The following is a 16,764-nucleotide window of genomic DNA, read 5'->3' as shown; positions in this document are numbered from 1 at the left end:
GTCAGCCTTCAGTATTAGAAAGAACCTGCTCACTCACCCTTACACTGCCAGTTATGTTACTTCCAAATTGGCCACCATTAGGGCACCATCTTGGCCCACAGAAATAGGTCCTTTGGGCTAGAAATAAGGTTAAAAGTCACCAGTGTGGTCAGCCAGCATCTCCCACAACACAGAGGGTGGACTCCAGACCCCTTGTGCCGGCTGAGCCTCTCGCCCAACTTCAATATCTTCTCAGTGGCCACACGCTTTCACTGGGGAGACCACTGGGGCTAAGAGCGAGGACGGCGTGCACACAGAACCCAGGGTGCAGGCAGTGAGGCCCTGCCACCTCAGTGCCCCCTCTCCCAAAAGTGTCACCTGTGCCCATTCATTGCTTCTCCGTAGTGTGTGTTGGTTTGAAATATACTCAACAGACCATGCTATTGACTCAGCAGTCTCATCCCTGGGGGATGACAGGCTCCAGGGGGGCTGTCTTCATTGGGGTGACTTCCACCAAGAGGAGTATGCCTGTCCTTTGTTTTGTCCAGATCTCACCAAGAGCCGTTTGCCACTATGCAGTCACGTGACCGGGGCCTCATGGCAGGTGACATCTGTGCTGCTGGGACACAGAGTCTCGGCCTGGGTGTGTCTGACTATTTTATTATGTCAATTTGTGTGGACATGCCCAGGCAGTTCCATGTTCAAAAACAGAGTTTACAAGTGACTTTGTTTTATAGTAAAGACATTCTGTTTGACTTTAAAAAACAAGTTAAATGAGATACCACTTAAATTTCAAGGTAGAAAAGGAAGTTTCTAGGATATTGGCTATAGGAAGGGGGCATTAAGATTAAGAGTCAGCAGTGTAAATAGCTCGGGGTCCAGACTGCTCCCCACTCACAGGCCCCACCTGCCTGCCAAGGAAAACTCAGCTTGAAATGAAGCTCCTTCCCCGGGACCTGGGGAGATCCGGACAGTCTGGAAGCTGGTCAGCAGCACATCCTGCTCAGGGTGAGGCCTCACTGGCCCCTCTCCACCTGCACCCCGACTCCAACCCCTTGGCAATTCCTGTCAATTTCACATCAAAACCTGTCCAGAGTCCTCACTGCCCCCAAGCAGAGTCTCTGTGGTCTTTCCCCGGACCACACGGAGCCTGCGCACGGGGCCTCCTGCTGCCATCCTCACCCAGTCTGCTCTCCCAGGTGACCAGAGCAAACCTGCTTCCCCTCGCATGGGGCACATTACTCCTTCCTCAGAGCTCTCCACTGCTCCTCACCTGAGTCATCAGGGCCAAAGCCAACATTCTTTCCGCATCTGTGGGGTGTGCCTGAGCGGCCCCCACATCCCTCAACCTCCCCCTCACCCACCATCTCAGTCCTGCCTCCTAGCACTTTCTAGATGCAATTTTATGATTTGTGTCATTGTTTGATCATTGTCAAACGACTGGACGGCGACTCAGCGGTCAGGGGCACACCGTCTTGCCCGCCCCTATTCTTCGTGCCCAGCACAGAGCCCCTTTAACATGGCTGGAGCAACAGCTCTAAGAAGGCGCCAGGCTCGTTCCTGCAAGTGCTCAACTCTGCATGGGCTTCTTATGCCCTTGTTTTGGTGGCTTTGCCTTGAAAATCCCTCTCCCGATGGGCAGGAAGAGAAAGTGGAACAACTCCAAAAGAGAAACAAAAACATGTTCCCAGCGCTCAGCTTTTCCACCTCTGCTTTTGCATGTCTCAGAAAATGACTGTCTTAGTCAGCTGGATCTGTCATAACAAAACCCCATGCACTGGGTAGTTTCAACAACAGACATGATTTCTCACAGTTCTGGAGGCTGGAAGTCCAAGCTCGAGATGCAGTAGATTTGGTTTCTGATGAGAGTTCACTTCCTGGGTTGGAGATGGTCATCTTCTCGCTGTGTCCTCACATGGCCTTTCCTCTGTGCGCTCTGAGGAATCACAGCTCACTCTCTTGAGTGTGCTCTCTCTCTCTCGCTTGCTCTCTCAGTTTACTTCTAAAGACACCAGTCTCATCACAGGGGTTCTGCCCTCATGACCTCATCTGACTCCACTTACCTCCCTAAGGCCTCCTCTCCAAATAGCAACTCTTTGGGTGTTAGGGGTAACTTGTAGATATTATGGACTAAAATTGTGTCCCCCTAAAATTTTTTCCAGCACATGTGGCTCCATATTTTCTTAATAGAATCCCACAATTTTAGGGGGACACAAACATTTAATTCATAACATCTACTAATTACTCGTCTTCACCCCTGCACTAATCAGATCAAAAGTTGATTTTTAGTCATCCTTAAAAGTGAACTACCCAACATGGTAGCCATTAGCATATTTCCATTGTTGTCACTAACCAAAGTTCAAGAACATTAAAAATTTAGTCATTCAGGGCACTAGCCACATTTCAATGCTCAACAGCCACAGGTGGCTGGTGGCCACCATTCTGGACAAATACAGAATATTTTTGTCATCACAGAAAGGTTTCTAGGAAAGTACTATCTGAACAAATGGTCATTGATGAAACTTCACCCTATCTCCAAACATATTCGCAATCTCTGACTGTTCATGTGTCTCTCCAGTGGTTTTGGACATAAGGGCAACTGAATTAAACTGGTTGCACAGCCTCTGTCCTTCCTAAACCCAGCAGCGTCGGCTCCAGTGGGAGGCAGCGAGCCAGCCAACATCCATGAAGGTGACCGCCAGGATGGAGGTGCTGCCTGGTGCGAGAGTGCTCACCCGCCTGGGAAAACCTCACCCACTTCATTGTGAGCAGAACTGCTGACTCACACCAGGAACGCTGACCTCAGTCCAGGAACCCCAGGGAATCCAAGCCTGGCTTCTGTCTTGACCGACGCAGTCAAACCAGGCAGATTGAGCCTGCTCAAAATGGGCTGGGCCCGGACAGCCTGAATGTGGCTGCTGCCAGGAAGAAACAGGGCACCAGCTCCACTGTACCCCAGGTCCAAGGATGCTCACCATTCAGGGCTCAGTGTGCCTCGCTAATGAAATAAGCCCAAGGTGCAGGACTCGAAGGGTGATCTTCCCTGCTCCCCAAGTCACCACCTGGCTTGCAATCTTTTCCTTTCATAAGTGGTCTCGGAATCTGGGGTTCAGTTAAGAAAATATGGAACCACATGTGCTGGAAAAAATGCAAATGGACCCAGGCATCCTTACTTCTTCCACTTCCTGATGAGACTGAATAAGAGGGGCTGAGTAGTATAAAAAATAAATTCCTAAGATGGCAATCCTTGAGAGAAGGGAGCTGTATGATTACATAGTTCCGGGAGAGGACCACCCAAAAAGTTTAGACAGAGCATCCTTAGAGCTCATGACAGAGTCAGGAATAGTTTCTGTTCCTACCACTCAGAGTGGAAAACCTCAGAATTCAAGGGGTACTAGGCAGAATCCTCGGAGAGGGTTGCTTTGGTACTGGGAAAACTTTGTTAGGTGGAGAGAGACCAAATACAGCTCGACTTACTCAAGTTGAAAGCAAGGCTTGAATGATGTTTAAACCAGGTAAATGTATAACTAGTCTCATGTAACATGACCGCACTGCAGAACAAAAATCAAGACTATTCATAGGAATATAAAAATATTTGGCACCCAATAATGTCTGGGATCCAATCAGAACTTAGCAGCATGCAAAGAAGCAGGAAACTGTGACATATAATGAGAAAAATCAGTAACAACCTAGAAGAGGCAGATGATAGAATTAGTAGGCAAGGACAGGAAATAGTTACTGTAACTATATTCCATCTGTCCAAGGAGCTGGAGGAAAGATGGGATATGTTAAGTAGAGACATAGAAGACATTAAAAAGTGACCAAAATAAAACTTGTAGAGATGAAAGCTATGTAAGAGATGAAAAATGCCAAGGGTGTAATTAACAACAGATCAGATTAAAAGAAAAGATGAGTGAACTTGAAGACATGGGGTGGGAGGACAGGAGAAGAAATATTTGATGAAATAATGTTCAGAAACTTCCAAATTCCCAAAAATCATAAGCTCACATGTTTGAGGTTCAATGATCCTGAAGTACCGGAATCATAAAGAAAGCTATACCGAAGCACATAAAAATTAAATTGCCTAAAGCCAGTAATAGGGAGAAAATCCTAAAAGCAAAGGAATCAGTGCAACATCAGAGTTATACTGATGTCATTTCCTTATTTACAAATCATGTATGAGTTAAATATTGACTGAGAAATACGCAGTATAATAGGTTGTGCTCATGTTTGCCAATATTTGCAAAAGAAATTATGGATGGGTTCAAAATCTAGCACAAGTGATTAACTGTGGAGGGCTTGGGAACTGAGTGGATGGGGGAATAAGAGTAGAAGAGATTTCTGTAGATGTTTAAACTAGTTAAATGCATAATCTGCTTAAACGACTGCTTAAATGTATTTTTTTTTTCTTATCACCAAAAAGAAATATATTGGTGAGAGGGGAAATAGGGAGTAATGGAGAATAGACCTGGGTTTCTTTTTTGGGCTGATGAAAATGGGGGATTGGATAGTGGTCATGGCTACATAACTTTATGACTAGAGCAAAGCCACTAAAATGCACACTTTAAAAGGATGAATTTGATGGTATGTGAATCATATTTCAGCATAAATTAAATCAACTAAAATACAGAACTAAAGGAAAGCACACAGGTTCATTCTTAAAAAAAAAAAAAAAAAGAAAAGAAGAATCAAACAATGTTAACACAGGAAGATCATCACATCCAGAGCTTTCTAGTGCACACAGGCATTGTGTGGGGAGAAAGTTCCTGTTCAAATCACCTGGGAAAACTATCAAATTCCATCCTTGGAGAGTCACAAGGTGCACGGGACTGGAAAAGTTCCGGAACTACTTCAGGGAAGATGCCCACTTAACTTTGTGTCTCACACTGTTTACCAAATATAATTGATATATTTGACCATCATGCCCTCCTCTTTACTGTTTCAATGAACATTTGTGAACACAAGAGCTAGGAAACAGACCATGCAAGTTTGGTGAATTGACCAAAGTCACATGGCTCTCTCGGGCCAGGGACAGTGGCACCAGAATGATTTTGATCTCAAAGTAGTTAATGATTTAGGTTTCAGAAACCCCTCTGCCAACTTGTGTATTTATTTACTGATTTATCCCCCATCACCACCTTCGAGGTCCCTTTCACTCCCCTCCCTTAGCCTCATGGCAGTGTCAATGTCCACTAGGGTTTTGATAAATGTCAATAATTTACTCTATTGGACTCTCTGCTATGTAAATATCCATGTCATAAAAGGGCTAAGAGGAAAAACAAAAAGAGCACCCAGTCTTTATGGGCCTTTATGAACTCTGTCTGAATGTGCCATGAATTATTCATAGCTGCCCGCAAAAGTCCCATGGGGTCATCTCCCTATGACACCACTTTCACAGGTGAGGAAACCGAGGCACAGAGAAGTCAAGCGTCTCAACCACAGATGTGAGGCACAGCCAGGATGGAGCATAGCCCAGGTCCACAGTGCTGGACCCCTGCATGGCACCAGCAAGTTCTTACAACACACACTCAGATGTTTTTTCTTCTCTTTCTTAATCTTTGTGGTCATTTATGTGAATAGCAGTGTTTAAGCAGGACATGCCAAAAAGAAACAAACAACAAAAACTCAAACCCAAAAGAAATGCATTTCAGCTATAAAAAACCCCTGTGTGAACTTAAAAAAAGATAATACACAACCAAGCAAAGGCTGTGAACTTTTCTCTTCTACGTTTGTTGTACGTTTGGAGGGACAACGTTATCCAAATAGATACAGATCTCAGACCAGGGCCTGGGGTGGCAATGACTCTGCTGAAGTTTCTGGAAGTTCAGATTAGGTAGAAAACCTAGGCAGGTCAGTTGATTGTATTCTTGCTTGCCCTGTGACCTTATACAAGCCACTCTGCTGCTGTGCCTCAGTTTACACACCTTTAAAAAATGGGGTAGGCATCTCCTTGCTTCCCCCAAATTCTGCTTGTAATTCTTAGAAAAGATAGAGACTCTTCTCAGCTTCTAAACTAATTTTACTCCAAGAAGACTGAGGCTTTCTGGCCTAAAACAGTCTCAATCTCCCTCTTCATTTCCTCATTCGCTTTTAAAACTAAGCTCAACCCATGTCTTCTATTCTGCAATCCTACAGAGAGTTTATTTCTCTGCTGGAACAACTCGAAAAAAAAAGTTAATAGGAAGCACATGGGCATGGTGTGTGAGTGTTCTGTGTGTTTGTGTTTGAAAAAAATATTTAAGGAGGAATATGTCAGGCTTGCAAAATGTCTGGGCTGCCTCAAGAGCAGTTCATAGCCATTAGCATTAGGCTGAAGGCAGTTAATTGGGACAAAGTCCAGCTGTTGTTGTGGTCCTTCTGGCATCTGGGCCAGGAGGACGATAAGAAAATAACCATGGTCGGGTGCGGGGACAGAGCAGATGTTTTTCCATTTGTGAAGGGCTGATGGGGATTGAGTGGGTGGGGGGTAGGGGTAAGGTTGAGATCAGGGTTCACCCATGCAGAATCGTCTTCTAGATGGATCCACAGGAGTGTGGAGAGTAGGGTGGTGTGTGGTTGTGTGCCTGGGCTCCCAAGGGTAACTGCACCCTTCAAATCCCATGGCCACAGTCACATGACCGAGGGCAAATTACTTTAGCACTTTGTGCCTCAGTTTCTCCATTGTAACGTGGGGGTAATGACAGACTCTGCCTCATGGGGCTGTTGGGAGGATTAAGGGGAAGTATGTATGCAGAGTTCAGGGCAGTGCCTGGCAGCATGAAGAAGCCCAGGAAACAGCACTGAAAGGTCAGTGTGAGCACTGGGATTCTGGAAACCCAGCTCTGAACACTTATTGGTTCTGTGATCTTGAGTAAGTCAATTTTCCCTCTGAGCCTCATTTTTTGTGAAGCAGGTTTGATGGTGCCCACCTTAGGTGGTTGCTGCAAGGACCAGAGAGGAAATATCACCGTTTTACATGTCCTGCTCCATGCTCCTATTTCACGTCCATCTCTCCCCTCTTTACTCATGACACCCAGATTCCCAAGTCTCCAGTGGAGTCCCTCCCCACTAAGGAGGTTCTCCTGCCTGCAGCCTTTGCTCTGCTGGGCCTGCTCTGTCTCCAGCTGCTCATGTGGTTGCTACACCCCCTCTGTTCCAGCCTCACTGGACTCTGTTCTGCACTTCAAACACATAAAGACCTTTTCCTCCAAACAACAAGATGAAATGGCAGCCTACAGTGTGGGAGGAAAGCTTTGCAAAGCATATATTAGAAAAGGGATTAATATCTAAAATATATTTAAAAAACACACAAGAACAATAAGCTCAAACAATCCTATCAAAAAGTGGGCAGAACTGCACAGACATTTTTCTAAGGAGAACAACAAAATGGGCTAGAAGCACATGAAAAGATGTTCATCATCTCTGATCTTCAGAGAAATGCCAATCAAACCACAGGTGAGAGACCAGCTCACACCAGTTAGGATGGCTATCATCAAGAAGACAAGACAAAAGGTACTGGTGAAAAGGAAGCCCTTAGACACTGTTGGACACTAAACACAAATTAGTCCAAGATCTATGGAAAATATGGAGGTTCCTCAAAAACACTAAAAATAGACCATAAAATTCAGCAATTCCTCTTCAAGGAATATAATCAAAACAGGCTTTCAATGAGATATATACACTCCCATGTCTATTGCAACACTATTCCCAGTAGCCAAGATATGGAACAAACTACATGCCCATCAGCGGTTGAATAGAAACATACCATGGAATATTATTCAGCCATGAAAAAGGAGGAGATCCTGCCATTTATGACAACATGGATAGACCTTGAGCATGTTATGCTAAATGAGGCAAGCCAGACAGAGAATGATGACACTACGTGACATCATTTATATGTGGGGGGGAAATCAAAGAATAAAATGGTGGTTACCAGGGGATGGGTTGGAGGGATAGGCTTGAAGGTGTAACAGATAATAAATAAGCCAGGGATTTCATGGGCAATAAACTGAATATAGACTATAACCTGTTCTATAATGATGTGAAAAATACTGCTTCAATGACAATCACTTTGAAATACCCCTTACATTTGTGAAATGTAACATGTTAAATTAAAAAAAAAAAGATATTTCTCCCCATACAATTTTTGCATTGACTAGTCCCTGTGCCTGGAAAGCTCATCCCCCAGGCCTGCACATGCCTGGTTCTGCCTCAGAGACCTTTTGGGTCCTTTGTCCAATGTCACCTCTTCAAAGAGTCTTCCCTGATGATTCAATCTAAAGGTACATAAGTCACCTCTCCTGACCTTTCAACTGCTCATCATTCTCTATTCAAATACCATGTTTATTGCTTCATTGTACTCAACCTCTTCCAAAATTAGCCTGTTTATTTGCTGCCTTATTTATTGTCAATCTCCCTCTTGTCACAAGGGTAGGTATAGGTTACCTATTCTGTCTACTATTGAAACTCCATTACTTGAGATAGATTCTGGCACATAGTAGGTGTTCAATAAATCTGTTGAATAAATGAACAAACAACTGTACACCCAATGCAGGCAGTGCCTTCGAGACACACAGGGAGGGGCTGAAGCATACACTGACCGTGCATCTGGTAGGTGTATGGGCTCTGTCCAGTGGGTGGGGTGCTGAAGCTGGAGCCATAGCTGAGGAATCCACTCTGGCCTGGGGAATGGTTCAAACTGTCTTCTGTCTTGATACCTTAGAAGGAGGAAAAAGAAGCATCAGTGACATGTGATTAGGATGCTTCCTTGTCATCTGTAGAAGAGCGGCTAAGTCAAGACTGCATGCAATTTTATCAGCTTTCAAACCTGGAGCTGTAAACAGGCTTGTGAGCCAAAGGTAGCCTACAGACATAGTTTAATAGAGCTGAATATTTTAAAGGAAAATCTGAATTTGCTGCTTTTGTTTAAAAATCAGCAGATTTTACCAAAAATTCTGATTTATGATTTCCCATGAGCAACAGGATGGTGTGGTCTGTGTCCCCCCGTGACAACAGACAATCCCATAGGCTCCCTAGTTTGCATGTTTCCCAGGTCACCACAGTTTGTGCTGTCTTGGTGACATTGAGGAGGTTGGTTTTAAGGAATTATTTTTTCATTGTAGCTTCACGTTTTTTTTTTTACATCTTAGGACACTATCAAAAGTGGATAAGGGAAGGCAGGCCTGCCAGGTTTCATAATTTGCACATGCCGTCAGCTTCTTGCTTCCTGCCTAGCTCTGAGGGTACTGAGCCTGCAAATCACCTGCTCCACAGAGTAGCACCGTGCATGGCTTAACTGTCCATCAGGATTTTGGGTGATGGTGTTAAGTGAACCATCTTTGCTCTGTAAGATGTTCTGGAGGTAGTTTTTTAATTGTTACTTCCCTCTTCACCTACTCACGCCCATAAATGAAGAGAATGCTTACTGGTGTAAAAAGATGGAATAAAACCTCTTGTGGGCTTCCATAAGAGGCTCAGGAATGACCTGCAGGTTTCACACAGCCTTCAGCTAATATGGTGGTACCACCAAGTAAGCAAGTGAATTGCAGAGGTGTCAACAACAGAGACACACTAATTGTTCATTCCACAAGTGCTAACTCGGCACTACAGTGGGCCAGGAGTGACAGATTTTTGACACTGGAGACACAGCATGAATGAATAGTCAAAATATCTTTGTTTGGAGCTTATAGTCTGGTGGGAGGAGACTGAGAGTAGAAAAATAAGGGAAACACATAGTAGAGTTGAACGACACATAAACCACTCTGGTAAAATAAATTTGGATAGAATACAACTAGCTCCCAAACCCTGGCATGCTCAGCTGGCCAGACACACTCACTGATTCCCGCCACCGCATTTACTGCACACTAACTAACCCCCCACACAGGATTGAGTTTTTTGGATTCCATCTATAATAGTCTTAAGGTATTATGGAAAAGAATAAAGCAGGGAAGGGTTGGAGAGCTGGCTAAAGGAAAAGGAACAAATGGAATTTTAAGTAAATGATCTGGATAAGTCCTGTGGAAGGGTGACATCTGAACAAAGATCTAAAGGAAGTAGAGGGCCTCCCCGGTGGCACAGCGGTTGAGCGCTGGGTTGCGAAGCTGCCCGCAGCCTCTGCAGCGCCGGTTCGATCCCCGGCTGCTCCCCGGCCACCAGAGGAGGGTCCCACATGGCGCGCAGACCTCTCCTGCCGCCCGCTGCTCCCCTCAGCAGTGTACTTCGGTCCTTCTGCCTGCTCTGCTCCCCGCTCTGACTCTGGTGAATTCTCTCACCCTCCCGCGCTTCTGACTGTACCCAGTGCATGTATAAACAAAACAAACAAACAAACCAGCAAACAAATAAATAAAGCATGCCTCTATTAAAAAAAAAAATAAAAAAATAAAGGAAGTAGAGCAGCAAGACATTTGGATAGATATCTGGAGGTAGAGTGCCCAGGCAAAGGGAACAGAACAGGCAGAAGGAGGTGTGTGCAAAGGCCCTGAGGCAGGGTCATGCTTGGCCTGCTGGCAGAGCAAGCAGCAGAGTCCCATGTGGCTGGAGTGGAGGATTGGGCAGGAAGTGAGCTTAGAGAGGCCATGGAGGCCAAGACAGGGTAGTCAGAACATACTGAGAGGTCTTTGGCTATGATCTCCCTGAGTGAGCAGAGCCCTGGAGTACTCTGAGCAGAGGAACAATACATGCTGGTTTGAGTTTGCAACATCAACAGTCCCTGATGCAAACTCTTCATTAGCTCAGAGTTCTCAGTTCCTGGCTCTGTGATATTACTTAAGCAGTCCCTCCACTCTGAGCCTCAATTTTCCCATGAAAAAAATTAGAGGTTTGAATTAGGTCAGAGTTTTCCCAGCTACAATCACTTGTGTATATTTTGCTTGATTTTTCCATATCCCAGGACCATCAAAAAATTATTCATTTCATATACTTTTAAAATCAACTCAAATTAAAAACTCTGCTTGCTTTAATTAATAATAACCAAGAAAGTACAGGCTCACTAAATTACATATATTTTTCATGATACATATTGAAATAGATTAGCTATAATATTCTTTTAAAGTTCATTTGCATACCATGTGTTCCCAGTAGCACCCAGATCAGAGTGCAGTGAGTTACAAAGGGCTTTAAAGACCCTCCTCCAGCTCTCCCATGCTGTAGTTTAACTGAGCTCTTTGCTCTGACAATCTTGCTTGCTTCAACAGAAGACTTTTAGGCTCTGGTTTCTTAATGCATGAAACCCTGAACCAAGGAAGGTGAGTCCCTGCTTCCCGCCTCCAGGAACTTATCTGGAGGAAAAATCCTAGCCTTGCTTTGCAGGGGCAGTGTGGAGGCTGCTCCACACTTCTTTCTTGAGCAGTACAGGAAGATGGCAAGGATTTTCTAGATAGACATGGGAGGTCTACTACCTGCTTCCTATATTTCAAATTTCATAGATGCCAACATGGAAAACATGGCCACAATATTTCACAGCTCTCTCATCAAGAGGAGTCTATTTTCATCCTGAGAATCTCAGCAGCAGTCTTGTGACTTGTGATGACCAATGGAAGCGTCTGAAGTGCTATGTGTGAGTTCTGGGGACCAGGCATCAAAAAGACTTTGTAGTTTCCAGGAAATCTGAGACCACCATGCTGTGAGGAAGTCTGGGGGTAAAGGTCAAACAAGAAAGAGGCCCAGCCCTGCCAGCTGAGCCAGCTGAGCCTAGCTCTGAGCTGACCTGCCTGAGAGTCCAGATGAGACCAGCAGCAGGCTCTTCCAGCCAACCCACAGAACCATGAGAAATGATTCACAACTGCTGTTTTGGGTGTAATGAATACATGAATTGCCATATAGTCATATAATGGAATATTATATGGTGGTGAAAATAAATGAACTACATAGCTACCTGCATGAAGAGGGATAAATTTCACAGACCTAATTTGGGGGTGGATAAAGCAAGTGTCAAAAGAATGTATATTAAAAGATAATGTCTGGAAAGCTGCAAAGCAATGCAACATAATACTCTACATCAGGAGTTGGCAAACTATAGCCCATGGGCTGCAGATGACCTGCTGCTTTTTTTCATAAATACATTTTTATTGAAGCAAAGACACATCCACTCATTTATGTAATATCTGTAGCTGGTTTTGCATGACACCAGTAAAGTTGAATAGTTGCGATGGAGATTATGTGGCCTATAAAGCTGAAAACATTTACTAGCAAGTTCTTTATATTGACTAGCAAGTTGCTGACCCCTATTCTACAAAATGAAATGCAGAAGAATGATAAATGTCAAATTCAGGGCTGGGGATGCCTGAGAAGGAAAGTGGGTTATCTGTTCTTCACTTAAGTTGTATGGCCAGCTCGTGGTTTTTGTAGAGTTACTTTTCATGCTTTTACCTATGTCTGAAACGTTGCATAGTAAATTGAGAAAAAAAATACTCAGTACTTGTAACCTGCTTACCTCTAGTTTGCTTAATTTTTTGTTAGTTCCCTGAAGCTATTTAAACAAAGGTAATGCTCTCTGCCAAGAAGCAATGAAAAAAGTTTCCTAACAAGACTCAACAAGGTTTGTTCAGACAATGAGCAAACACTGCTTGCTTGGGTCCAGGTATATGCGAAAGGAACCGGCTCTTCATGCCATCTGTCATTATTCAGTGACATGGATGTCCTTGGTGGGTGGGAAAGCCTTGCCTCCACCACTGTGATTGGCCATTGCCTTGGGCAGGCCCTGGGAGCTGAGCCCTACAATATAGATCAGCACTGACGAATTATGGTCCCTGGGCCAAATCTGGTTCACCTCTGGTTTGTGTAAATAAAGTTTTTTTGGCACAAAGACATGTAAATAAAGTTTTATTGGCACATAGACATTCCCATTAGTTTACATACTGCCTGGTGCTTTCAGGACCCATAGTCAGAGTCCAGTAGTTGTGATGGGCACTGCATGGTCCACAAAGCTGAAAATATTTACCGTCAGGCCCTTTATAAAATGAGTTGACCTCTGGTGTGGACAATCTTGTTTAATCCACACAACAATTGGGGGTGGGGAGATAGACTTAGCTGAATGAGAGCACTGAGGTGCTCCCAGGTGTTGGGACAGCCAGGGGCAGAGGGCCAGAGGTGGGTGTGACCCTGGCGGGGCAACTCCAGGACAGGTGCTCTCACGCCTATGCCAGGGAATGGACTCTCAGAAAGTAACTGAGACGGTAAAACGACTGCACCAAATCAATTTCCACGATGCCATGTTTGATCTGGGGACAGGCCTAGTTTTTTCCTTTATGCTGGGAAATAATATGGCTTCATTTTTCTTGGCTGTCAGCCAGGCAGGGTCACACTTGTGTGGTTGTATCACACATCTTTTAGCACCGGAGGGACAGAGAGTTAGAAATGAGGCCCACACCTGTTGGTTGAGGTCTGTCATAGGTAATCCCCTGGGATTTAGGGAATGGCGCTCTCGATTAAGGGCTTGGACACCAGTCAGGATGCAGGTGTCATTCCCCTCTGTCTCCCTCCATTTATCTCTCAAAGGAGACTAATGATGGGGCCCTCTGGTAGGGTTGGCGGGGCGGGGTGGGGGGTGGGTTGTTGTTGTTAAGGAGCACCAGGTCATGGAGTTTTGAGAACTGTGGGTGGCAGAACTCAGCGAGGGTGATAATTTTCCAAGGCCCGAGCAACACCTCTAGACTTGCCATTCCCACCTCTAACGTAGCTCTTGAATCTGTCCACGTGTCTGGCCACGGCCTCTGGCCTCCTCCTTCCCCCAGGCTTTCTCTGACTTCCAGTTGCCCTTCCTGTGTCTCCTCTTGCAGCCAACCTCCAATCCAACCTCCTCAACAGCAGCCCAAGTGATCTTTAAAACACCAGATGGTGTCATCTGCTTATAAGCCCACCATGGAGTTCCTGTTCACTTGGAATAAAATCCCAGATCCTCCCCAGGCCGCTCAGGCTCTTCCCACCTTCCCGCCCCAGGTGCTCCAGCCACTGGGCTCGTGACTAGCCAAGCACCTTCTGCTTTCTGGGCTTTCCCACAGCCGGTCCCTGCTGCCTGGACGCTCTCCCTTTTGCTCTAGCTTGTGGCCATCTCTCAGTTCTCAGCTGAAGCAGGTCCTTGTCTAAAAGACCCCTCCCGGGGTCTCCCTGGTGGTGCAGGGGTTAAATCTCAGCACCGTGAAGCTACTGGCAGCCACTGAAGCATGCGTTTGATAACCGGTAGGCCAGGAAGCTGACTCACATGGCGCAGCAGACCTCTCCCGTCTTGCCCGCTGCTCCCCTCAGCAGTGTATTTCAGTAGATTCTCCTGTTCTGCTGCCCACTCTGTCCCTGGTGAATCCTCTCACCCTCTGTACCTCTGGCCTGCACCCCAGCTCTTGAATGCATAAATAAATAAAGCTTTTTAAAAATATTAAGTGTCCTTTTCCTGTATTTCCAATCTAAACTCAGGCTGCATTCATCACTCTGCATCTAACTGAGGCAAAGGGCAGAATAAAGACCATGATGATGGGGACACCAGGAGAAAGCAAGGGTTGGTCTGGTACTCACTGTAAGAGGGGATTCCATAGGCTTGTGCTGGAGGTGGGTAAGCCGTGTAGGGGGCGGCCTGCTGGATCCCGGCACTGTACTGCGCCTGGCCGTAGGTTGCCATGGCTGCGGGGGGCTGGCTGGGCAGGACACGTGGGCGAGGGCTGCGTGGAAGGAGAGCAGATTAACACTGCGAACCCAGCCTGGTATCCCTTCCTCCTTAATTTTCTCTCAACACCACCATTTCCCTTTGGGTATTTACTCTTTCCAGGGCAGAGACGATGTATATGGTCATCAAATCCCATTTCATTGTCCTCTTTCTGGACACTGGGAAGATTGTATTTCCTAGCTCCCTTGCAGTGGGGTCAGCACCAGGTTCTGCCCAACAGAATTTATGGCCACTCCCAGGGCTGGTCAGTAAGACCACCCCCTACGGCCCTCCCTCTGCCCTCTCTCCTCTTTCGGCAGTGCCTCACCTGGACTTGAGTAGCCCCTCTGTAGATGACCACCCCCTGCACGCAGCGGTCCCACTTCACTTCACAATGAAAACAACCAGCAATTCCTGTGCTTAGCAGGAGCCAGGCACTGCCCTCATCACTTAATGTGAACTGGCTCATTATATCTCATTACAGTGCTAACACTTGGAGGTAGTTACTGATCTTATCCCCATTTTATAGACCGGAAAACTGAGGCAGATTCTCAGTAACATACTGAAAGCACACGGCTGATACCAAACTCGAACTCTGGCTCCAGAGCCCGCCCCATACCCTCTAGTTTAAATACCCAGATACTAAATCCACCTGGGCTTGACATCCCGTATCTAACTATCCTAACTGGCATATTTACCGGTAAATGCTCATGAGAGCCCCAAATCTGTATCTGATTCCATTTTGGTTAAACACTTTAGTGAAAGGTTCAGTTACAGAGTTCCTCCTCAGGGTAGGGGTGAGATGGCTGCATGCAAATGTTTATGGCGTGATCAAAAGATGATCTCCTGCCTTTCTTTTTGGGTACTGCCATGGAGAAGGCTTGGGGAGCTTGTTGCAAAGTGCGTAAGAAACTCATTTGTGCAGGAGATGCCAGAACCAACACCGGAAGGCTTTTCAGCAGTCAATATTCCTGCTCTGTGAGGTGCCTAGGAGTGCACCCAATGGGTCAGGACTTGGTGCCAAGTGGAGAACTGTACTAGAAAATGTTCCTAATTTACACCTGTCCTTAGAAGAAGAAGGTGGAAATCTGAGATCATCAACTTCTGCTTCCCATCAAAACCAATTTATCCTGCTGGGATGAAACAGGGGCTGAAATGAAAACTCAGAGAAAGGAGTTCGCTAGCCCTGAGGCTTGGGGGAAAAGTTAGCGAGTTTTAACAGACGTCAGCTGCTACTGACAGTTGCAAACATCTGGAGGGAAAGGATGGCTACAGACCGTGTTCCTTAGAATAAGCTTCTCCATGTTCCCGAGGGAGAAGCATGATCAGACATAGCAGAGCTGACCATTCAGATGAGGGGCACCTGACCTGCTTTCCAGGCCGAAGTCAGGACTCTGTGCTGTGCAGCGGGCAGCTCCCCAAGGGGGAGGCACCTGGAGGACCCTCGGTAAGCCATCCCTAAGCCCCCCTCAGTCCTGATCACTCCCCTGAGGGTGCGGTCATTCTGCCCACCGTGTTGAGACCTCTGGTTCCTGGCTTGTCTCCTCCACTAGGCTGGACGCTCTCTGAGGGCAGGGGCTGGGGCTCACTCATCTCCAAGCCCCCAGGGCTCAGTGGGGGATTGGCAGCAAGGAGTGATGGGTGCATGCTGGCGCAAAGGATGAAAGGAGCAGGCAGGAGGGGAGTAAAGAGAGGAAGATGGGGTGCAGGAGGGAGAGGACATGGAGAGAGGCAGGCGAGAGAGAGGGAAGAAGAAAGAAGGGAAGAGACAGGAGAGAAGGGAGAAAGAGCTGGCGCCCGGAAAGGAGAGAAGGAAAGGAAGAAACAAGAACAAAGAGAAGAAAGGAGGAAATAACAGCCACCACTCAGCACTGCTCCAGGCCCATTCTGGGCGCTTCTTAACCCCTTTGCTCACTTCAGGGGGCAGCAGGCGGGCCAGGCCCCTTTCCCAGATGGGGAGACTGAGGCCAGGAGTCCTTGGCTGGAGGTGGCTCTGCTCATGAATGCTGGTGCTGGGGTACCCGCCTGAGCCGCCACCCTCCAGAGAGCAGGACGCAAGGCGGGGTACTCACCGCACAAAGAGCTGGGACACACTCGCGGGGGCGGATGTGGTGGTGCCTGGGGGAGAAAAAGAAAAACCGTGAAGGGCTTTCGATGTCAGAGTCACGCTCCGC

General features: G+C 46.4%; 2 protein-coding genes across 3 annotated transcripts in view; one reads left to right on the top strand and one right to left on the bottom strand.

The window, feature by feature from the left end:
* The window catches only part of LOC119237691 (matrix metalloproteinase-9-like), a 5,668-nt gene extending 3,683 nt beyond the window's left edge, over positions 1 to 1,985 (top strand). The window contains exon 9 of the mRNA XM_037501642.1: positions 1,975 to 1,985. Within this exon, the coding sequence (XP_037357539.1) occupies positions 1,975 to 1,985 (11 nt within the window). The remainder of the gene's footprint in view (positions 1 to 1,974) is intronic.
* The window catches only part of EYA2 (EYA transcriptional coactivator and phosphatase 2), a 267,711-nt gene that overhangs the window by 174,332 nt on the left and 76,615 nt on the right, over positions 1 to 16,764 (bottom strand). For both annotated transcript variants that reach the window (XM_054698087.1, XM_054698088.1), the window contains exons 3-5: positions 16,663 to 16,708; positions 14,464 to 14,606; positions 8,559 to 8,675 (exon numbers count right to left, since the gene is read on the bottom strand). In XM_054698087.1, coding sequence (XP_054554062.1) covers positions 8,559 to 8,675; positions 14,464 to 14,606; positions 16,663 to 16,708 — 306 coding nt within the window. The remainder of the gene's footprint in view (positions 1 to 8,558; positions 8,676 to 14,463; positions 14,607 to 16,662; positions 16,709 to 16,764) is intronic.

This window comes from Talpa occidentalis, unplaced genomic scaffold (assembly GCF_014898055.3).
Source record: "Talpa occidentalis isolate TD23 unplaced genomic scaffold, MPIMG_talOcc4v2.1 talOcc4.10, whole genome shotgun sequence".
NCBI classification, from domain to species: domain Eukaryota; kingdom Metazoa; phylum Chordata; class Mammalia; order Eulipotyphla; family Talpidae; genus Talpa; species Talpa occidentalis.
The sequence above is the reverse complement of the archived record's forward strand: the minus strand, read 5'-3'. Positions and strand labels throughout refer to the sequence as shown.